The sequence below is a fragment of the Mchenga conophoros genome, linkage group LG5 (assembly GCF_057382185.1).
Source record: "Mchenga conophoros isolate Kocher_MC1m ecotype Shallow Benthic linkage group LG5, M_conophoros_male_GT1.1, whole genome shotgun sequence".
Taxonomy (NCBI): Eukaryota; Metazoa; Chordata; class Actinopteri; order Cichliformes; family Cichlidae; genus Mchenga; species Mchenga conophoros.
The window spans coordinates 35,154,358-35,177,752 of NC_140530.1; the positions used below are offsets into that span (position 1 = coordinate 35,154,358).

A 23,395-nucleotide genomic window follows, 5' to 3' on the forward strand; every position below is an offset into this window, starting at 1 on the left:
GCAAATAATACACTAACCTAATATCTTATGTTAATGGATTCACTCTCATTGTCAGCACAGAACTTACTTGATAAATTTTGCATGTAAGGCCTTCACGCAGAGGTTTCTGTCATTTCTAATGCATGTAGAGAAATAACAATTTTTCAGTCTGTAAAATTACAAACAGATGCACAGATAAACACACTTGCTTTTTACAGCCATATTTATGTAAAAGTACAATATAGAAATTGATTTAAAAATCTGATTCCATTCACAACTCAGCAAAGGCACCTGTGGCTTCTTATCAAGCACTGACCTCTGGTGGACACTGTTTGGCAGTACAATATTGAAAACATAAAAAGAAGCCACAACGTTTAAAATTACCTGTGTAATATTGTATGATATGAAGTTAAGTCCAGTAATTCTATTCACTGTGATGGACTGTGTTGGATTGTTAGACTATGTTTTTCAGAGTTGATTTGATGCAATGTTTGCTTGCTCTCAAGCACATCATTCCCAAAACAAAACAACATTTTTTCCTCTTTTCCTGCTCAAGACAACACACTCGCGTTTCTTCAAGACAACAGAACAACAGAGCAAATAACAGAATGATCAAAAAGATAACAGACATAAAGATGCACTGATACAGACGAGTGTCTTATGGGAAATAGACATTAAAAACTCTGTTTATTAAAGTAGTTTAATCGGACTAAAGGTTTGCTACATGCTCTGTCAACACAGACAGCAGCTTGTAAATGTAATTTTGAAACAGTTGACCCCTTGGTGCACAGTCACGCGAGCTGCCTGACACTGAGATGTTGGGAGCGGATCCTCGGGGTTTGGCAGGGTGGGGCCTGTATGCATGAAGCCTGATTGGATTGGGATCTCAGGGATTTAGAGGTCAGGTCAGCACCTTGGGCTCAATGTCATTTTTCTCAGGCTGTTCCTGAACAATTTTTGCAACAACTGCTTTTTTAAGAGGTGCATCGTGTTTTATGTACTGCTTTATGTTGCAGCGCATGTCCAATTTTGGATTTTTTTTGTTTTATATAGTATCCATTCACTACTTTGTTTGGTATACCGGTGCTAATTAATGCAAATATAAGTATAAACAGCCAATAACATGGCAACAACCTAGTGCTTGTAGACATGGTCAGTACAGCTTGCTGAAGTTCAAACTGAGCATCAGAATGAGGAAGAAAGGTGATTTGAGGGAGTTTGAATGGTTACAATTTCCCACACATGCATCTCTAGAGTTTTCAGATAATTGTCTGGGGAAAAAAAGAAAGAAATATCTGTTACACCCAAGGTATGTGGAAAAGCATTCTTTGGTTGCACAGCGCGTCACATCTTGAAGCAGAAGGGCTATGGCATTAGAGGGCCACAGCATGCAACACTCCTGTTACATGCTAACCACAGGAAACTGAGATTACAATTCACACTCTGGCTAACCCAAATTGTACAGTAGAAGACTGGGAAAAAAATTGCCTGGTCTGATGAGTCCCAATTTGTACTGCAGCATTTGGGTGGTACGGTCAGAGTTTGGCTTAACCAACATGAAAGAATGGACCGTCCTGTCTTGTATCAATAGTTCAGGCGACCGGTGGTGGTGCAAGGGTGTAGGGTTATTTTCTTGGTACACTTTGGACTCCATGATACCCACAGGCTATAGTTGTTTCTTAAGTAAATCTGACCTCACTGGTTTTTCCTTATCAAAAGTGAGGAATTAATACGATTTATCATATATATATATATAACACCAAACTGAATGTCCTTTTTTATGTTATTTAAACAAGTTATTGGCAATAATACCTAAAACACTATCATTCCTGTAGGAGGGCTAATAAACAGATGAATGCATGACAAAATTTAGGATATATTTATTAAAGATACCACTTTCCAGCCTAACAAAAAAGTACTGTAAAAAATATAATTAAAAACAGAGGAATACCCAGCATGGCAGGATGCGATATTAATCAAAGCTATGATTGGCTACATTTTTTTCTTATAGTGATTTGTTATAAAGGACAAAGACATGATGATCAGAACAGTTTTTACAACAGCACCTGCATATAACCATCAGAGTCTACATAGTTATTGTAACTACATCATTAAATTAATAGACAACAAAACATGACATGACATTACGGCACTAATCAGATTATTTGTTGTGTTAAAATAAGATGCAGTAATAAGTAAGGACTACTGGGTTTTTAATTAAAAAAAAAAAAAGAACACTAGTGCAAACTAAAACGACTCTGTAGCCTACACTGGTCAAAGGTTAAGTTACTGATGATTATTCTTACAATAAAAAGCGACATACTTGAGACAAAATAAATGGAAAGACACTATTAAAAAATTATACATCGTAACAACATAATATGCACCTTATGAAACTTAACCTCAGCTGTAATTGTTCATTACTACCAGCTCTTCATCTACTTCCTACAATAGTGCCCTCGCACGTATTTCAAATAAATCTAATAAATACAAACAGCATAACAGTGTTTGAGGGGTCATTTGTTTAAAAAAAGGAAATGATAAAACTCTGGTTATATACAAACCTATATCTTATTATGAAATGTGAATGTTGCCACAAGCAGATCGGTTAATTAGATGAAACCACCATATCCAGTTCTTTAACTCCTTCCTGGCTGGAGGTGAGGCCACAGCTTCCTGCGAGGGGACTATCAGAGAAATGGCTGGGAGACCTGGGCACTGCAGCTGGAGAAGAAGGGGCCTGGGCTAGACCAGGCTTCTTAGGAGGGATTGGTGGAGGGTTGCCCCGCTCTGCCCTGGGAATGGTGGGCGATTTTATTCCTTGGGGAACCATCCCTGCAGCCCTTCCAATGATTGGAGACAAAGGTGCTGCCAGGCTGCGGTAGTCTGTACCAAAGGGTGAGTTGTTCGATGTGGCGAGCTTCGCCGTAGCACTTTGCTGGGCGGTGGTGAAACGTGACAGGACTTGAGTAACTGTGCTGCGGGCAATCTGCTTGACCGGGTTGGCCTCTGGCGACGAGGTGACGGCCGCAGGAGAGGGGTCCTTCGGCAAGAGAGGAAGAGCAGGCTGCACAGCCTGGGACTGCGGCTCTGGGTCAGGGGTACCCTGAAACTTGTGGCGAGCAGCATGGAAACGTTGATTGATCCCGGCTTGGTAGGGAGACTGAAAGCTTTCTTGATTTGGGCTGGTTGGTGGCCGTTTGGCAAGAACGGGTGAGGCGCAGGGGGAGGAACAAGGAAGAGTTGGAGAAACAGCAGTGGAGGGAGAGAACGATGTTTGGGTCTGAATTGGAGGATTTTCATTTCCATTCTGTGGGTCATGATGCCCGTTAGTCTCTGCTGGACAATGATGACCGTTTGCCTGTGAAGGTGGCTTGTTTCTGTCCTCCTCTATGTCCTCAACCTTAACAGAGTCTACTAATGACTTTCCCGGAGGAACGTTTGTGGCCCACTCCTTTTCTCCTGGCTCAGTTGGAGCTGTAATGGCTCCTCTAGTTTCCTTCATTGTGTTCACTTCCTCCAGCTTCCTCTTGAGCTCTTCTACCTGATTACAAGAAAAATAAAAAGATATGCAGAAATGTGACTCTGCACTAAGATTCCCCTGCTGGAGTAAGTTTATATGAAATTAGAAATTTTGCCAAATGTGCATCCTCCATAGTGATGACTGTGCAAACCTGATGCTGTAGCTGACAACAGTGAGCTTCCTCCTTCTTCAGTCGTGAGCGGAGCTGTTCACGGTCTGTGTCAAACTCAGCCAGCTGCTCCTCCACTCTCGCCTCCATCCTCAGAGCTTTTGTCTTCTCATCCTCCAGTTCTTTTCTAAGAGACTGACAAGTCTCTTTTTCCTACATCAGAAAAAGAAAATCAAAAATCGAATATGCCTAAGCACATACAGGTGCTAGGCAATGATGGGGTTCCAAATGTTTTTATACCTTTTCGAGTTTACGGCTCAGTTCACTCAGTCGGTGTCCCTCCTCCAGAGCTCTGGCACTGGCCCACTTGCACTCTTTGGCCAAAGCACAGGAGAGCTGTTTGTGCTGAGCCCGCTCGTCCTCTAACTGGTCAGTAATGCGCCGCTGTTCTTTCTCCAGCCGGCGGACCTGACTCCTCTCAAATTCCAGCTAGCAACACAAAGAAGAAAAAATAAATTAAAAAAAAAATAAATCTGAAAATACACTGATTTTCATAAACACACTATGGCTGCTTAAACATCTGAAAATTACTGATTTAGCACATTTTGGACAAATATTTGATGAGTCATCAGTGAGAAGGCACCTGTTGTTGTAAGCGCTCCCTCTCCTTTTCCAGGATATAAGTGACATCATCTCCCTCCGCTGTATCCTCTGCATGCTTCCTCTTTTCCTCCTCCAGGTCTGCAATGACCTGAAGGAAACACAGCAGGGAGACAAAATCTGAGTTTGGCCTGCTAAAAAATAACATTAATACTGATTATCTCTAAAACAGTTAAACAAGTTAAATGGGGCAGCGGCCTCCTGGCCTGGTGGGCTTTGGAGGTACTGCATACGCGGTATTTTACAGAAAAATAAAATCTTTTGAATATGCAACTTTTTTAGTTATAAATAAATAATAAACAACAGTAAATATAATAAATAATATAAATATAAATCATTTGACTGAATATTTGCATTATGAAAAGTCACAAAAACTCATAAAAAGCTATTTTAAAAACCCTCTTTATTCACAGTGCATTACAAGCCAGCACTTCACTGGCTACTGCCTCATTTATGTTTTCTTTCTCAAACGCTGAGGATTACTTTTAACTTTTTTTCCCCTCCAAATCATCTCATTACCAGCGCTTCTGATTAAGGACGACACGTCCACCCACCCTTCTGTGCCTGCTCTCAGCTGCAGCCAGCTGGGCCAGCATCTTCTCCTGCATTCTCCTGCAGTGGCTCACCACCAGTTTGAGGACCACTAGAGGGTTGGAGGTGGAGGAAGAACAGCCAGCCTCTTTGTCCTGGCCCCCCACAGCCTCACTGTCTCTCTGCAAAGCCTGGAAGGGGTCACTGAGGTTGTACCTTCCATAGCGCTCCTGAATGAATAGCTCTTTACGCTGTGCCTGCAGGGGGGGGCGGAGAGAGAGAGAGAGAGAGGAGTCAGCCTTTTTCCACACAATGTTTGTAACTGGGCTGTAGCAACTGTATCAGTTTTCTGGCTTCTCAGACTGATCAGAATCTTAGCTATTATTGCCTTTTTAGAATGGAGGGCAACGAAACTTGGTACACGTTGTTGTTCCTAGAGTATTTAAAAGTAGAATGGGAGGCAGAGCCTTCAGTTTTCAGGCCCCTCTTCTGTGGAACCAGCTTCCAGTTTGGATTCAGGAGACAGACACTATCTCTACTTTTAAGATTAGGCTTAAAACTTTCCTTTTTGCTAAAGCATATAGTTAGGGCTGGACCAGGTGACCCTGAATCCTCCCTTAGTTATGCTGCAATAGACGTAGGCTGCCGGGGGATTCCCATGATGCATTGAGTTTTTCCTTTACAGTCACCTTTCTCACTCACTATGTATTAATAGACCTCTCTGCATTGAATCATATCTGTTATTAATCCCTGTCTCTCTTCCACAGCATGTCTTTATCTTGTCTTCCTTCTCTCACCCCAACCGGTTGCAGTAGATGGCCCCGCCCCTCCCTGAACCTGGTCCTGCCGGAGGTTTCTTCCTTTTAAAAGGGAGTTTTTCCTTCCCACTGTTGCCAAAGAGCTTGCTCATAGGGGGTCATATGATTGTTGGGTTTTTCTCTGTATCTATGAAGCACCTTGAGGCAACTTTTGTTGTGATTTGGTGCTATATAAATAAAATTGAATTGAATTAACCTATGAATCATTCCAAGGGAACCTAACTGAAGTAATGAGCCAGTGCTCCATGTATGCATAACAGACAAATTAACAAAGAACGAATTTTAAATTGTATCTTTAGGCCCTCCGTTATTAGCAGACTGTCACAAAAACACAAACATTTGTTACCACCACTTTAAATGAATGTGCAAAAAATGCCAAAGATAACAGTTTTACAGGCATAAAACTGTGTTTTTGTGCCAACAATATTAACGATATTAACCAAAGCGCCATTATCAGAAAATGTAGCATATCTCGGGTTTTCGTGCAGTGTTTCCTTTAAAGATTTGTGGAGACTGAACGATTGGATGACAAAGAAAGAAGCAACAGGCCTAAAAAACTATCTACACCAAATATCTGAAAGTCATGTCCTTAAGACATTTGGAGGAAGAAAAAAAAGACAAGAGACCTGACACATAATCTAAGAGACGCATCTGGCCTTTAAGTTGATCCATCTATTGTTCGCCGAAGTCTCATCAGAAAAGTCTCAAAGGAAAGGTGGCTGTCAAGAAACCATTTTTAAGGAAGAGAAGCAGGGAGAAAAGATTGAAACACTAGTGGCAACAGGTCTTTTGAAGTGATCAATAAAACCTGAACTTGATATGCACACAGGACGTACAGAGTATAGATTATTCTTTATAAGTTATTCTTTAACTGTCCAGGCATGTATTTAACAAGAGTCATTAACCTACTGTGAAGATAATATCTGACTCTGCACCGCTGTATCGTAAGATATTCACTTGACCCTGAGCACTACTTCTGCATTAGGCTATATGATACTGGATGACACATATGCCAACACCAGAATATGTATGACAGTAGGGCTGTTCATATAACGATATATATCCAATGACGATATAAAAACGTGTATGGTTCATTTTACGCTATCGTTTGTTTCGTGGTGTCACAAAATAAACTTAACGGCAATATTTTTTCATCGTTTTGATCGTCACTGTAGTGGCTATATTAATTTCTTAAAGTTCTCTCTTTCTCTTATATTTAATATAACCACACTACAGATGGACAAGTGCCTGTTTTTATGCGTTGTGGTTAGCAACAACGACGGTAAAAGCATCGCGTGTGCGCTTGTTTATGTTCCACATAAACCTTTCACAATAAAGCTCAAGATCCTGTTGAGACTTTTCAAAATAAACTGAATCACATGAAAGAGCAGATTATTTACGGATGAGAAGTAAAAAAGAAAAGAGCCACCAGGTGCTAAAAAATAAACCTTAGACTCAAACGTTAGAACAGGCTTTTCCCCGCAGCACGCCGTGTAATAAATACTCACAAAGAAAACGGCGGCCTTTACAACTTATGCCTAAAAATGTATCGTTTCATGCATCGGTTAAAACACTCGACTCCAGCTACATGACGCGCAGCTGGAAACACTTCCCGCAAGTCGAGCTGCCCGAGATTCACATAATTTAAAGAAAATGTTACATTTTTGTGATTTATATAGTTATCGACGATAGAATTCTTATATCGGGATATGAGATTTTGGTCATATCGCACAGCCCTATATGATAGCCAATTTTATCAGCTGACATCTCTTGTGTTCATGAACGGTTTCTTAAGTTCTCCAATAGACCCACCATGGGGTTGATGTTCATCTAGTACCATCATCACGTCAAAAATAGTTCTGTTTATGAATAAATACTTGCAAAATTGAATGAATATTAATCTTCGTGCATTTTACCTGGTTGCGTCAAAATGCCTCCGTACTAAAGAACAATCTCATGAACAGAATTCCACTGTAGTATATAATGCTTCTCTTGGTCGGTAAAAAAGATATCTCAATTAATTTAAGCAGACAGTATCAATCCACAGCACAGAGTGTGATTATGAAATGATTTAATAGCTTTAATCTCTGGCAGCTATGACATTAACACATGCTGCTATCTCTTCCCTTCCATGAAAAGAGGAAATCAAACGCCGTTTTCAGCACACCATGATTATCATTTCTAATACTGATGGTAAAGATGTAAAGAAGCAGTACTTAGGGGAAGAGAGAAAAAGAGAGATGGAGAAGGAGATGTTTAAAAAACAAAATAAGAAAAAACACTAACAGGAAAAAGAGCAACAGATGGTCCGCGTGTCGGTCTATCTTTAGCAGGACAGCTGCACCACACTGGGCCTCGGCCAAGGGAGACCTGTTCTGTTTAACTCATGACAAAGGAGGAACAATAGCAGCCACACATTTCAGGTTTAGAAGATGTCTTTAGGCCTGCCCTGAAGAGGTACTGCAGAGGGAGGTAGAGAGAGAAAGTAAGTGAAAAAGAGAGAGCGGGAGAGGAGGGCTGTAGCAGAGCCAGCAGTGTCTTAGTGAGGTTTCAACAAAAGAGGATGAAGAGATTAAAGAAAGCGGTATCAGCTCTGGCAGGGTGAGGACAGAGCTCCTGAAGACTGATACCAAGATTACTTGAAAGGTTTAAAGTGTTGTCAAAGTGTGGAAAGGCCTGCAGAGCAATAGTCATCCATTCTTTTACAAAGCCTGTAAGAAAAGCAAAATAAGTAATTAAAATCTTTGCATCTTGCTGCAGTTCACTGGCAGCATTTATTAAGGAGTCCCGTGGTATAAAAAGCCCACTGTGGCTGACAGATTAGCCATCATGGTGGATAACTACTGAGCTTAATAAATTGACTATTGCATGAGCACATCATAAGCTTCCTCGGGCAGAATATAATTGATACAAAAGTGCCATTAGCCATTAGTAGTTGTGGAGAGATTCTGCCATAAATGAAATTTCACAAAACAAAATAGACATTTGCTAATCGAGCGGGGAGAAAACGTGAGCTGAAAAACACCAAGATCCTTTATAATGCTGTACTCAATTCTATAGAACTAAAATGACAGTGTCAGATCAAACTCTAACTGCTTTTAGGAAGTTCTTCAAGTTCACTTAGTTGTTTCCAGAAAAACACCGGGAGTGTTCACCAATGGCTTTAGACAGAAAATCAAAGTTCAAACATAATTTCACGAGAGATCAGAAGCTTTACGGCTATCGTTTTCTCAATCCTCAATGTTGGCTCATTTGGCACAAAGCGAGCAGGACAAGGCTGCGAGGCTTCGCAGCTGTTATTTGATCTAGTCCGCTGAGGACGGTGTGAAGGCGGATCAAACAGAATGGAGGGTGAAACAGGAAAACACGGGTTGCCCGAGAGAATTCAAAAATGCCTCTCAAATGTGGGCACTATCGAAAGCCCAATCACCATTCAGGAACTCAGAAGCAGACTTTTGTGCTATGCAGGACATCTACTCTGTTGTTCTTGTACCGACTATATTATAGGGAGCAAATAATGTTTATACTGGGGCTAAAAATAACATACATCACCTAATTTTAAAGAGAAGTCTGAAAAGCGAAATCTGTCTGCAGAGCTGGCCCACAGCCCACTCCTGTTCCCGTCAGTGACTGTCTGCTCTGATGTGTCACTTTACAGGCCAAGACTAAAAAAACCTTATATGGGAGTTTCCATTCTTGCCTAAGTCAGTCATATAAAATGACACTTAAAGGGAAAATAAGACTAGATTTATAAGTCATTCCTTACAGAGGAGAAAGCTACTTAGAAACATATACATAACTAAAAAAAAGTTTTCATTTCTTTCCTTGTTTATGTCTAATTATTCAGCCTGCACTGTTTACACTTTAATATACGTGGATAACGGGCCTTTAAATTGTCAGGATTTTTTTTTTTGATAAATTCTCAGCACCCCCTCGTTACACAAATGTTTACTCATAAACACAGACTGTGCTTCTCTCTCTCCCTCCACAGCCCTTCAGTGCACAGACAGATGTGTACTTCCTCAGCACAGAGAGAGTTTGTTTTCCTCTGCATCGCTTCTCTGTAAAGGGAAAAAAACCCAATTCCTCATGCTACTTCATACTTAGCGCCCACACCTACCACAGTATTCATCGCATCATACAGTACATGTACAACACCCATAAACACTCAGGGCATGGTTGTTATGCATCACAGTCTAGTTTCATTATTTACGCCTTTGTCAGTTGGCAACAGTTCCTGGCAACCTGTGGGTGCTTTTTCTTGGGAAGCTGTCTTTTTGCCATGGCTACGTTGGTTCAAATCCAGCTTATCTTTTGCTGACATATGCCTCAAGTCTTTCTGCTATGCAGTGTTAGTGACAAGATTGATAAAATAAAAAGTTATGAATAACTTTCCACCCTGGAATCCTGTATACTGTATGTCAGATGTTGTTAATGCATGTCATTAGCATTCTATGGTAAGGAAAAGGCTATCTAAAACCACTATCCATCACTGAAGTGCAAAATATGTTATGTTATCTGATAGCGAATCTAATCAGCTGATGCATCGCAGCCCAACAAACAAAAGTGCTCTTTCCTATTTCAGCACCTAAACACAGCACAAGGTAAGATTTTGAAGTAGCTTCATTTGGAAGCTCTTGTCTGCCACGCCATGTGAACCTGACAGTTAATTAAAGGCTAATTTCCATATCCGAGTCCCTTTTGAACATAAAGACTCATATTCCTTTCCCAAACCAAAGGGACTACTGGATCACTGCAGGGTTTTGTGTGCCAAATATAAGCGTTGCCAGAGACTCACTTCCTTTTGAAAGCCACAGTGTGAGCAGCTGCAAAAGTGAGTCACAAGGGGAAAAATGCAGCAGATAGTTAGAATGCCACTGATAGTTCTGCATAATTAAATATAGAGTACCACAGAAGAAACACGCCATTAACCTCACATCCTGTACTTGCCATACAATACAATGTCCTGTAGAAAATCACTGATAAAAGATTTGGAAAAAACACAGAGAAAGTAGACAACAGATGAAACTTGACAGTTTTTATACTTTTAAAAGCAAATATGTGAAGAGTTTATCACGCATGTGATACAGTTTATCTGCGTCTGTTTTATTACTATGGAAAATTGTGTTAAAGCTAAACACCTCTCACATGACGGTGACAGTGTGGCACTGACACATCAGATAAAACCAACATGAGTGGCCTTACTTCTCCAATTACTGCTGGCAGACTTGCTAATATCTGCAACGAGCAATGGATACAAGTTACTCTTATAAAGTACAAATATTAGACAAACTCAAACTCAATTTTTATGGGGAATCACATTTTGTTGCAATCTATCCACAGTGGACAAGCAAAAGCCCAAAATGTCAACCTCGTTTATGTAGATAAAATGAGAGAATTAAATGCCTGAGAACTTTGCACATAACTTTTGGGTGTTTTTTTGTTGTTTATGACAGTCCCTTCAACGGCAGTTACAACATTTATCTAACAGACAAACTGCCATTCATAAATCCATGCAACAACAATGGAAGATCTGGTTATGGGGGTGCTATTTCTCTGATAACAATCCGCTTTTCATGTTAGGACAAGACCCAAGGTGCCATGTTTCAAGAGCAGAACAAAAGAAAGGTATGAACTTGTGTTTTCACTTTAGCAAACTCATTTAGAAAAACTAGAACCCTGCAGCGCTGGATGATTAAAAATCCTAACTGCATATGACTGGAATTAAAGGCTGCGTGACTAATACTGATTTTTTTCCTTGAAAAAACAATTTTTTTTTACCCATAACTTAGTGATCGCATAATTATTAAAGTACCATAAAACTGTCAGACTGGTCCAACTGAAGGGATGAATGGGTTAAGAATTTGTGTAGATGAGGGCAGCATAGCCATATTCACTTCAAGCTCCCTCCAGTTAAGGCCAATGTTTATTTGTTCACTCCTACTCATGCTCACAGTGAGTCATCAGGCACCCAGTGTGCTGTAACTCTTCTTGCCTTAGATGGCCAGATCCCTGAGGAGATGTAGGAATGTGGTCTAGACACAACACATGAACATTCAGCAGTGTTCCACAAGCTGCCTCCTCTCAAGTTTGTTCTTTCAATGGCACATTTTACAACACGAAAATGACTAGAATTCCAAGTGCGTAAGGGCTGTAAGACGCAAACATTACTGGCAGGAATGAAGTATGCAAAGCATTAAAAAATTTGAAAAAGGCAAAGCCATCTTTTGCAGAAATGTTGCATCATGAAGTTGCTTAACCGCAATTTATCATGCATTTGTGATTTTGCGTCAAAACAACACTTATTATTATATTTAAAAAATATATCTAAATAAAATACAATAGATCCTTAATATAACATAAAAATTTACAGAAAGCATGAGAAAGCATGTGAGCCTGCTGGTACAGCAAAAGGACACAGAATGGGGAAAATAGCCTGCCAATCCTTTAATTGAAAGGATTGGCAGCCTAAGGCATTTTAACGTCCGAGCTGGTGGCTCTGCGTCAAACTGACAGTCTAAACTCTGCAACAGCAAGTTCAAAGTGAGTGCATGTGCACTGTTCACTGGTTCATCTATTCACTCCAGTGTATGGTATACGTAAACAATGCCCGGAAAGATTTAGTCCATTCTCTCAGACACAGAGAGTAGTTCTCAGATTAGGCAAACTCAGAAAGTTTAGCTTAACGGTCACAGAAAATAGCCTTGTACAGCAAACTGTATGCTACTAAAAATCTAGATGACATGCAAGGAGAAATGTTTTGTAGGCTACATATAACTCTTTACTTGGGCTACCAGTTATGTACATTAACTAATGGACAAATCCCTCTCTCCTCTTTTGAAAGATGATTTGCTGATAAATAAAGATAGGCTGAGATACTGGATGGATATATCAGGGCATGCTTTGGAGTGCTTCTCTTGCTATCTGTCTTTACCATCCTTTTCAGAGGCCACTTCTAAGGTCAGATTCTCTTCCATTCATCCTGCCTACAGCGTACCACAAAGTCCTGATCTTTCCTTTTTCTGTTACATCTCCTCCCTCTTCACCACATTTTGATCACTTTTAAGGATATTTCTTATCACTTCTACACAGATGACATTCTGCTGTTTAACTCTTTTAAGGCATAAGATATATCTAATGTTATGATCTTGCATATGTACTTAGAATTCTATTAAAAGTTGGATGGCTGATGACAATTTTCTCCAACTTAATGAAGAAAGAACAGAAGTTCTTGATTGTGCGCTGGACAGAATGTGTCTAAAGTAATGGAAACTCTAGATTTCCTTGTCACTATCGCTGAATTTTCATTTAGGAACCGTGGGGTAACTTTTGACTCCTTTTTCACTCTGGAATTCTCGCATTCATTTCTGTTTTGCTCTTAGTTTTATCGCTTAAGAAATATTGCCAAGTTGAGTTCCATTGTGTCATGCTCTGAACTGGAAATTGTTATTCATGCTTATATTTCATAACATCTGGATTAGTGCAATTCATTGCTCACTTGTCTTAACAAAGCTTCCCTGGAACGTCTGCAGGTTATGCAGGACATCATGATTACGTCTTCTAAGTATTAGCATATCACATCATTGGTAGTTCATTTGCAATGGCTCCCCATTAACGTCACTCCACTTTAAGATTCTGATTTTGACTTTTAGGGGTCTGCACAGACAAGCATGAGAATAAATTAGTGAAGTTTTACTTGGAGTTCATTTGTAGGATAAGAGACTCACTGCAGAGCCAGCTCATTATATCAGTTCATTATTTAATTGTACTTGAAGTACTTGCTCATGCTAATCAGCTTTTGCTAATCTGATGAAAGCGTTAATGTTTAAAGATCGTTCAGGTAAAGACTGAACTAAAAATGCACTCACATTTTTTGTGACAACCTAATTTGGATCAAGTCCTCCTGTCTGTAGTAGAAAGATTTTAGTAGTAGTTTTTCTAAATAACAAACAAAGACGGGGAAATGGAAATGAGTCACACCCCAACTACGTATCAACAGATTAATATCTAGAGCCTTGAACAGTGGTTATTATAATGGGTTTATAGTTATAACATTATTCTGGATGAAGATTTCTAATGCATGAACGCTGTGGTAATATACGTGCTACTCCTCATGTTTCCACGTCTCTACACCAAGGTCAAAAGTGAAAACTTAGCATGATCCAAGATCCATAATATCCAGATGAATGGATAAATACACCGGTTAGAAATAAAACCAAAATGACCCTTTAAGCAGACAGTATAAATGAACAGCGATGGCTGCATGCAGGAGTTATTTGAGATATTTCTATGGATAAATTAATTGCTGCTGTGAAAGCCTGTCATTGCTGAATTCATTCTGAACACTGATTTACTGCCAAAACCACGAGCGTTGAATAGCCACTTTTCAGCCTCGGGTGTGAATGTTTTACATTAAAAAGACATTTTGTGCAGAGAATTTATAATAACACGACAACGTTCCCAGCTCTGATGACGGGTACCTTTAGGGCTTCAATGACAAGATCCCGGGCCTCCAGCTCTCCCTCCAGGATGCTGAAAAGCATCAACAACTCTGGCTTGCTCAGACTCTCCATGTTCAGTTTGGACTGTAAAGGCAAGACATAAAAAGAGAAAGCCTGTTTTTTGTTGCTCATTGTGATTTATACATTGCGTAATTATTACTCTACTACTGAAGAAAAATCACATGGAAAGTATTAATCTTGCTTTTTTCCCATAACAATACTGCAGTTACTCGGTCTTTCATTTCATTGTCAAATAAAGCTTAATGTTTTCCAATTCTCCCAAAATCAGAGATCCAGACAGCCATCTGATCTAACCCACTGATTTATGAGCTTTCTGTGGATTAGTGGTGATTATATTGGGATAGGGTCATTTTACAAAGCAGACTTAGTGTGCAAAACATATACAAAATCTTTTCGGTCTTATATTTGAGGAAACCCGATCATTAGTTTGGATATAGCTTAAAGGTACAGTGACTTTCTCTAGTAAAATGCAATAAATATTTAGCAACAGCGCAATTTCTGTGTTTCTAAGGTTGCTCACTAACATGGACGTGTTGATCAGAGCACACGGATCTCAAATAAGAGACCGTAGATAGAGACCAGATAATCTCAGAGTAACTTAACTTTCACATCACTTTGTTTCCCAGCTGTGTGTTCCCATCATAATTCGACATTATGGCAGTTGGTTATTTTTTTGTTGTTAAAGTTATGTGGTCTCTTTGTAGTGTCTCTGTTCTCACAGCTGTGTTGGTACTGCTGACAAGCCCTGCGGTGTCCACATCTCAAACATCCAACCACGCTCTGCCCAAGTGAATGCAAGCAGGCCTCTCTTTGAAATGAGATCAAAGCTGTTGATGGCACTGCACTGACGATTCTTTATAGACCAGAATCATCACGTGGGACGTCTGGGATGGATGAACACTCCACCAACTGACTACCTAATAACAGTCATGCACGCTCAAGCTTGAATAACTGAAATATTCTTTCTGTTAAGTGGCTGAAGCATCTAAAAAAATCTCACTCTTTGCTGTCACCAGACTGTAATCAACACCTGAACAAGCATTCACTCTGATCTGAGCAGTTTGTGGTCACCACACCATCCCACATCACAAAGTCATCACGAGATATCTTAAAAAAAGGGGGGGAAAGCCACAATATTTCCCAGTCTTCTACAGCGCAAGTTGCACAGAAGCCTGAAGATGAATAGCATTCTTGAAACCTTAGCATTTACACGACGCCTAACAGGAGAACAAGTATGCAGAAATTAAAACGAAATGACCCTGCTGAACTGCATTTACCGTCTGCAGCAGCGTCCTCGCACAAAGAAGGCACAGTGTTTTAGTTGTGCCGTTAGAAGAACTCATGGCCTGTGGCCTAACCACATGGGTAAAAAGCTAATTAAACTACAGCACACACATCTCCCTCGGTTTTGGTTTACAGGCCCGCTTGCTAATTTCACAGGCCACCATAATCACTGTGAGAAGTGTGTGCACTGTGTTATGAGAAGAGTCTGGACCAACAGGAGCCTGCATGTGCCACTGTACTTTTCTAGACCCTCAACATTTTAAAATTGTTCTGCCTAATCCCCCTGAGCTACAGTTGGCAATTATTAGTGTATACAAACAAAGGGTGGTAGCATGGGAAATGCAAATATTCCCACAAGTTCTCCTTGCTCTACTTCCGATGACGAAAGCCCTGTGTCCATAATCTTTTTATCCGTGGTTGTTTTAAGCCAGGATAGCCATGTGCCTCGTCTGCAACACTGTAAACTCGTTAAAACACACAGTTACTTTCGCTGCAAACAAACATTGGAGCAAAGAGGCCTTTGTTTTGTATCTTCTTGTGTTTTTGTATGTAGTATATAGGGCGAAAAAACCCTCTTTCACCCTAGTACAGCCAAAGTTCTTTAAATACCCCCTTTTTTTCTTTTTTTTTTTAAATCCAAGAAGGATTTCTAAGCTTCCAAATCCCAGTTGTCATACTGACACTATCCAAAGTATGCCAGACAGCAATTTATTTTACATGAAACTACACGAAGTCAGATCAAAAGCCACTCAACCTCATCTGACAGATGATTTCATACTTAGTCAAAGATAAAAGTTTCGCATAGATTCCTATTTGCAGTCTGAAACCACACAAACTAACGTGAGATGGAGGTCAGCTAGAGGGAAATAAAGCTCGAGAGGTCTCCTGAATTTCCTGCAGCATGTCTAGATACTAAATTGGATTTGTTAGCCAACCTAATTTCTGCACAGGCCACTTAGCTTCCTTCCTCACTTAGCTTCCTCCCTGCATGCGGTGATATAGTTTTAAAATAAGAACTACATCGAGTTAAGCAGCTGTGTGTTGTAAGACCGGCGTATGCTCTTCTGTGATTTAAGAGTCGTTTAACAACTGGAGCCGCTGCAACAGAGAGCAGCATTATCAAAGATCAGTCGGTCATCTGAAGCTCAAGATGATGATGACGAGCTGAAAAGTCGTTTGTTTTGTTTTGTTTTTTTAGGAAAAATATTTAGTCTTAAACTTTTTTTTCACAAATGGAAACACGTCAAACGGCTCGGCCTGTACCCTCTCTGCTGAAGCTTTATGGGTTTTTTTTTTCTTTTTTCCCTTCTTTAGACAAAAAGTCTCGGTGCAAAACTGCAAACTATCGTGTACAACTTCATACCGCAAACACAGAAAACGCTGTCAGCGTGACTTCTTACCTTCATGAGGCCCTCGGAGGTCTTTGAGAACTCCAGCATGAACTTTTCTCCTGTCAGAAGATTTCTTTCACTTGATTTGCGTCTTCTGATCCCGTCGCAGCGGAACCCTGGACGGCCAAGAAGCGTCCTGAACGACGGCCGAGCTCGCCAATTGGCGTGAACGGCCGCTGAGTCCTGACCAATGAGAGGCGAGATTATGCGGGAATGGGCAGATTCTGTGACGATCTACTTCTTGGTTTTTGGTTGGACTTCTTTGTTTAGTATTTCTCGAGTTCCTCCTCTGTCTTTACTCTGGAGTGTCTTACAACCATGCGAACGTCTTTACACGTGGTTTACTTTTAGACAGTCACGAAGTGACTTTGTATCTCTGGCATATCGCGCTTTTGTGTAGTAGAGTTTTTGTTGTCCTCTCCTCGAAATAAGCGTGTAATATTTCCCCAGGTAAATCGTGGACATTGATGTGGTTCCGCTTATAATAGTTATGTCCTTCAAAAAATACAGAATATCTTTATTTCAGTACTGTAATACCACAGTAGACTAAAGAAGACATTCTATTGCAAGCCCGAAATAAAAGCGCAAATAAATATTAATAGTGCAGTATACTTAACACACTCGAGAGGGGGCTATTCTGCATAGTGGGTTGGTGAATTGGACTGAAACTTATTGTCCTCCTAGAGACAATATTATGCGCTGCCCTGCAGCGTAAAACAAGTAAACACATCAAATAAACAGAACCAACAACATTCCCTCTAGCAGCCATTATAAATGAATAATTAATTATAAAGCATTTCCCCCCCTGATTGTTCAATAATGAATATTGTTGGATTGGGAATTTTCATGAATCATTTTGATTGTGCTGTTTATCTAATTTGGAATCACAGCTGCTATGTTGGATCAAACGTAGAATAAACAGAAAAATCTCAAGTACAATATTTCAAAAATCAAACTTGGTGCAAAAGTGTAAAGGTTGTCACTTTGTGCAACTGACAGCATGAATACGTCATTTTCACACACAAAAAAAAAACACAAAGAAAGAAAAAAATCAACTTAGTGTGATGTGCACATTAAAACAGTACATAACAAATATAACACACACACACACACACACACACACACACACACACACACACACACACACACACACACACACACACACACACATATCACCTCATTAAGAATTTTAAGATATGTCCATGAATATTAGTTATTCCAGCAAAAGACTCGTAGATTTGTGGGATTTCAGTATTATTGACTGCTGTCTGGTGCCACAGTCACTGTAAGAGTCTGCAGTAAGTCTAAGTGCTTTCTGAAAAGAGTGGTAAAAATGTCACAGGGTTGCTGAGGTCACTTGGGAAATCAAAGGGTTTTCAGACTGTAGACGAACTAATATAACAGCCAGTTTCAAACTTTGAGAATTTAAAGCTCCCCAGACGGAAGAAACTGGAGGTATTAAATTCCCTGTGTTTTTGCGTGATTTCAAAAACAGACTTTAATAGCTCTTTGTATCTCATTAATGAGACAACATTGTCTATGATTTTCTAAATCTATAGCAAAGGGGATACAGCTGTGTTGTTGTTTTTGTAGTTGTTATCAGGCGTAGCTCTCCAGATGGCGTGTGCAAAAATCAGGTGAGTTATTCATTGTGCTGAAGATTGAAAACTGTCTCAGAGGAAAGCTGGAGCCCATTCTGCAATACATAATAGCTGCCAGTAGAGTGCAATGCTCTCACGATGCAAGCCAACATTACAATGACCAAAAGGGGCTTTATCACCCAATACACACCCAAAATACAAGCTATTCACCGTGGCTGTGGATAAGAATAATGGGTAATTAAGCACTTTTATTATTTTCAGTGCCATTAATGGCTGTCAAGAGGTCATTCTGGTGATCCACTCCTGCTCATGATTATTGGCCACAGGGATTTAAGCTATAACTCTGAATCTAATGCTGAAAGAGAAAAGGGCTTGAAGTTTTAGGGCATACCAGAAAAAGCACAAGTGTGCTTCCTATCTATGACTATGCAGCATTTCTGTGCTATTCGATAACTGTCTCTTTTTTCCCCTCACAGTATCTTGAGGGTATACAGAGAGCAAAGTCAGAGAATTGTTTCTCCTGATAGGCTGCTGGTGAATGGTGTCTTCCCAGCCCTAATAGAATGTCTCTATTTCAGGCTCCTCAATTAACCAGCTCTGTTCAGGCTGCTGACTGGCTGCTGTGAAGAATTCGTGTCCTCAGATCCGCTGTCCCGTGTCCTTGTCTCTCTTTTACAAACAACCGAGTGTGCAAAGTTTTTCATTTAGCTCCGCTTTGTTGTGAAAGCAGTGGGTATAGAGCCTACTGGCTTAAAATTGAACCATCAAGAGGGATTTTCTCAGTGCTGGTCTTTTTATTTAGAACTGATCAAAAACAGTACTTTTGTTAATCATCAACAATATTATAACATGGTTTTTGTTGGACTATTAATGTGAGCGAATGAGTGTTTTTATTGAATATGAATATAATTTTAAGTACTTTTTATTTCACAATACTTCTCCAGTTCAGGGGGAAACATAATACTGTACATTATTTTATAGATATAACTCTAAAACAAATGACACACTATCACCCAGCACTTAATAAACTATTTAAATGAGCGACAAGGCCATACTACGCATTACAGCTTTTCACATGTGCCTGTGTGTGTGTGTGTTATGATTAATAAATCATTGCCAGAAAATGACATTGTGTTATTTTATTAGTTTGACAGAGTGACTGGTGACTCCAGAAGCATGCTATCCTCCTTAAATTCCTAACCGTCTTGTCCCTCATCATTTCACTGATGATTACTAACCCAGATAATGAATACTTTGAGGATGGCTGATTTCTGTTTATCAGTGTGAATGATAATATGATGGTTATGGTGATTTTCCTCCAGTGGTCATGGAAAACAGTAAACCACGGAAAAAAACAAACACCCAGATTATCAACACTAAGACATGTGCAGGGATGAAAAAATAAGCCTCCTGTGAGCAATATTAAACAGAACAGCAGCGATGCTTGCAATCCTTTCACTCATTTAGCCATGTGTTATCTTTTTCATTCATTGTCTACATTTTTATATTGTTCCTTGCAAATCCCTTTATTTGTTTTACATATAAATTGGTAGAAAAATGAGAAATGGATGCAGCAATTTATTGAAATGTTCAAAATTACACGGAAATACAATATATAAGGTGAAAGCAATGCATACAGTTCTAATAAGCTTAAGTGTAAATATGATGACGTTTATTCTTCTGAACTTTTTTAGGCATACTTTCTTCTAACTATTTTAAATATTTTTCAGAAATAGATCCACAGTCTTCTTGAAGGAGATTAAATGCTCTTGTTTTGATGTTGGCTGCATTGTGTCCCATTCTCTGTCAAGAGGATTTCAAACTGCTTCACCATTGTTGAACATTTTTGAAGGTCTGGGCTCATGATAGGGTTCCATTGCATGTTTTCCCATTTAGGTATTCTTTCACTGAATTGCTGGTGTGTTTGGGGTCATTGTCATGCTGATCAGACATTTTTCAGATGGTGTTGCATGGTGGATCAAATTCTAACTGTACATTTCTGCATTCATAATTCCATCAGTTTTGACAAAAGCAAGACAAAAGCTCCACTACATTTTACAGATGACTTTAGGCACTCACTGTTGTAGCTCTCTCTTCACTGCCTCATTCCACAAGACCTGTTGACATTGAGTTTCAGTTCAGTCCTTGCATTATTTGGCATACTACAGTCTGTTCTCCATTTCCCTTTCTTAAAAATGACTTCTGCACAGTCATGCTTCCATCGAGACATTTTTGATGAGGCTTTGGTGAACAGAAGATGGATCAGCTTAAAGGCCAGGTGCATCTCTTGGGTTATGTGTCAGGTCTTTGATGGATTTTCTTCCTGTTTCTTAAGGACATGACTTTTAGATATTGTTCATCTGCTGTAGATAATTCTTAGGCCTGAAAGATCCTCCTTTTTCCTCTACTTGTCCAGTTTCCTTATTTTTTTTAAGGACACATTGCACAGTGCGATATGCCAAATTTTTGGTAATAGCTCTGTGGAAATACTCTGTGCAAAAAGCACTATTATGCCCATCAAACCCTGTAAACTTTAGCATTTTCCATAGATTCAAGAAAAAAAAAAGCTTCTTTGCTAAGTTGCCCTATATGTGTAGTTACACCACTGGTTCATATGAGTTAGGTGGCTTTTTATGCGTGATTCCATATTAAGCTTAGCAAAAACAAAAAACAAAAAAAACAAATAACAAAAACAGTCCTCTGAAAATGGTGAGGTATAAGAAATGAACTGAAAATTAATGGTATCCAGTGGAAAACCTGGAAAGAATTAGAAAGCCGGGAGAAGCATTCCTCAAATGGCACATTAAAATGAAATCTCAAAGTCTGACTCCTTGGAAGTAATTGCAATGGCAATTTATTTTTATAGCATGTTTCATTATATGTAAACTTAATGCGCTTAACACTAAAAATAAGAACATAAAAACATGTGTGTGTTTACCATTTCCTTAAGGCAGTAAAAACAGCAAAATAAAACTTTAAAAAAATAGTTTCGAGCTTGTTTATGTCTGTTGGTTCAGAAGTAATTGATCTCAGGTCAGCAGGCAGCTTGTTCCAAAGAACAGGGCCTCAACAATCGATGGCGCCCTCAGCATACCTCTTCATTCTAAGAAATTTTTAAAAGATCTACACCTGATGACCTGAGAGCTCTGACTGAGTGCACAAGTCAAAGATGTACTGGAAGGCCAAAGCACTGAGAGCTTTGTGAAGTAATAACATGATTTTAAAAGTAATTCTCTATTTTGCAATGCGAGCTAACAAAGTGATCTCAGTACTGGAATAGGTGCAAGTGTGTGTCATCTGGATAAGAATTGTAGGATATATTATGATTTTTTTTTATGATAGTACCAAAGCGGAACATGTAAAGTTTAAAGAATAATAGACCAGGAACAGAATCTTGAGGAACTCCTGGTTGAATCTTTACTTGTGGATGTCTCACACTGCTGACTGAAACATAAAAACGTCCACACTTCAGGTATCATGAGAGACAAATAAGAATCTGACTAACTGAATCACGAAGCCGTTAAATTAAAATGTGATGAATAACAGTGTCAAAAGCAGCAGTGAGAGAAAGTAAAACTAAGACTGAAACTCTGTAAATCACTATTGATCTTCAGTCACTTGTGCTTTTGGTAAGAGCTGTTTCTGTGCAATGATTAGATCTGAAGCCTGATTGGCACCTATCATAAACACTATGTAATGAAAGCTTTTACACAAAGCTCAAAACTTTTACACAACACTATATAATACGTTGTCTCCTCTTCCTCTTCCATGGATATGCTGGAGTTTGACAGTTAGATGAACAATACTGCATGTGAAGACTTGCATAGTGGAACATACATATATTGGTGAATAAACCAGTGAGGGAAGAAACATTATAACACATGTACAATACAACCAATGTTATTTGCCTGAATGTTATAAAACATTTCAAGATTCAAAATTCAAGAACTTTATTGTCAGTAGAACAATATACACAGTATACAGTGTAATGAAATGCCGTTTCACCTCAAGAATCAGAATCAGAATACTTTATTAATCCCGAAGGAAATTAGGGTTACAGCAGGCAGCATGCTAATGGCGCATGCGCACTTACAAAGGAACCTTCTGACCAACTTTACACAAACATCGCATTGGGGAGACATGTCAGAAAGGTAGGCTGATAGGAAAAAAACAACAAAAATACATAACATGAGGTAAGAGGAGGAGAAAAAAAAACTCCACTCAGACTGAGCTCCTAGTGGGAGAACAGTTTGATAACAGAAAAAACACCTCAGCACAAAAAGCACATGACTATCAATACACCATAGAAACACAAGACAAGCAACAGGGGCGGGTAAAGGGTAAGAGAGAGCCGGTGTAGACAGCGCATCCGGTCCTGCAGCATGTCTGTGCTGGTCCAGTCGACTGCCATGCCCCCCCATGGTACATTTGCTAATTGTACCATGGGGGGCATGGACTAAGAATGAGAAATTTTCTATTTTGAGTGCAGAAGTAACTAAATATTGTGAATAAAGCCAAAGCAACTCAAAAAACATTGTAATACATCAGTGATCTAATGTGTAGCAGCATGGAACCCACTGTATGTATTCTTCATAAAACATTGATACTGCTAACAAAACTGTTAATTTAATACGTTTATACTTTAACTTGGTAGTCCTATAAACCTTCTTCAAAAGAAAGGCTTTCAAGTCAAAATTTTGGTGTCAGCACATGTTCTTTATGCTCCTTTGTACTTTCCCCCCACACCAATCTTCCCCCACACTCTTTCTCTTATCTCTTTTGACATCATTGCTGACTAGGATGTTTTTTTTTGTCAAATCCATAGACCATTTTTAAAGATCCTTGCTTTCAGTGAAATTCTGAATCCAATTCTAAACCGGGGGCTGATATTTAGCTCTTCACTGGAAAAAAAAAGAAGAAGAAAAAACACATTTTATTTTTCAAAATAGCTGGATGAAACACAAAGAACATCATTTT

General features: G+C 39.4%; 1 protein-coding gene across 1 annotated transcript; it reads right to left on the bottom strand.

Annotated features, from left to right (window-relative positions):
• Positions 1 to 1,843: 1,843 nt before the first annotated feature.
• Positions 1,844 to 16,938, bottom strand: LOC146574985 (CTTNBP2 N-terminal-like protein). Its single transcript, XM_085275108.1, has 7 exons — positions 16,827 to 16,938; positions 14,101 to 14,205; positions 4,826 to 5,059; positions 4,255 to 4,362; positions 3,912 to 4,100; positions 3,654 to 3,824; positions 1,844 to 3,523 (listed from the first exon to the last, which is right to left on the bottom strand). The coding sequence occupies exons 1-7, from the start codon at positions 16,863 to 16,865 to the stop codon at positions 2,588 to 2,590; spliced, it is 1,782 nt and encodes a 593-aa protein (XP_085131234.1). The 5' UTR covers positions 16,866 to 16,938; the 3' UTR covers positions 1,844 to 2,587.
• Between the last annotated feature and the right edge of the window lie 6,457 nt (positions 16,939 to 23,395).

Excerpts from the sequence above, each read along its gene's own strand:
- LOC146574985 (XM_085275108.1), bottom strand. The coding sequence starts at position 16,865 with ATGCTGGAGTTCTCAAAGACCTCCGAGGGCCTCATGAAG. Across the intron at positions 5,060-14,100 it reads TTGTCATTGAAGCCCTAAAG|GCACAGCGTAAAGAGCTATT; the intron begins GTACCCGTCATC and ends CCCCCCCTGCAG. Across the intron at positions 4,363-4,825 it reads CTGAGAGCAGGCACAGAAGG|GTCATTGCAGACCTGGAGGA; the intron begins GTGGGTGGACGT and ends TGTTTCCTTCAG.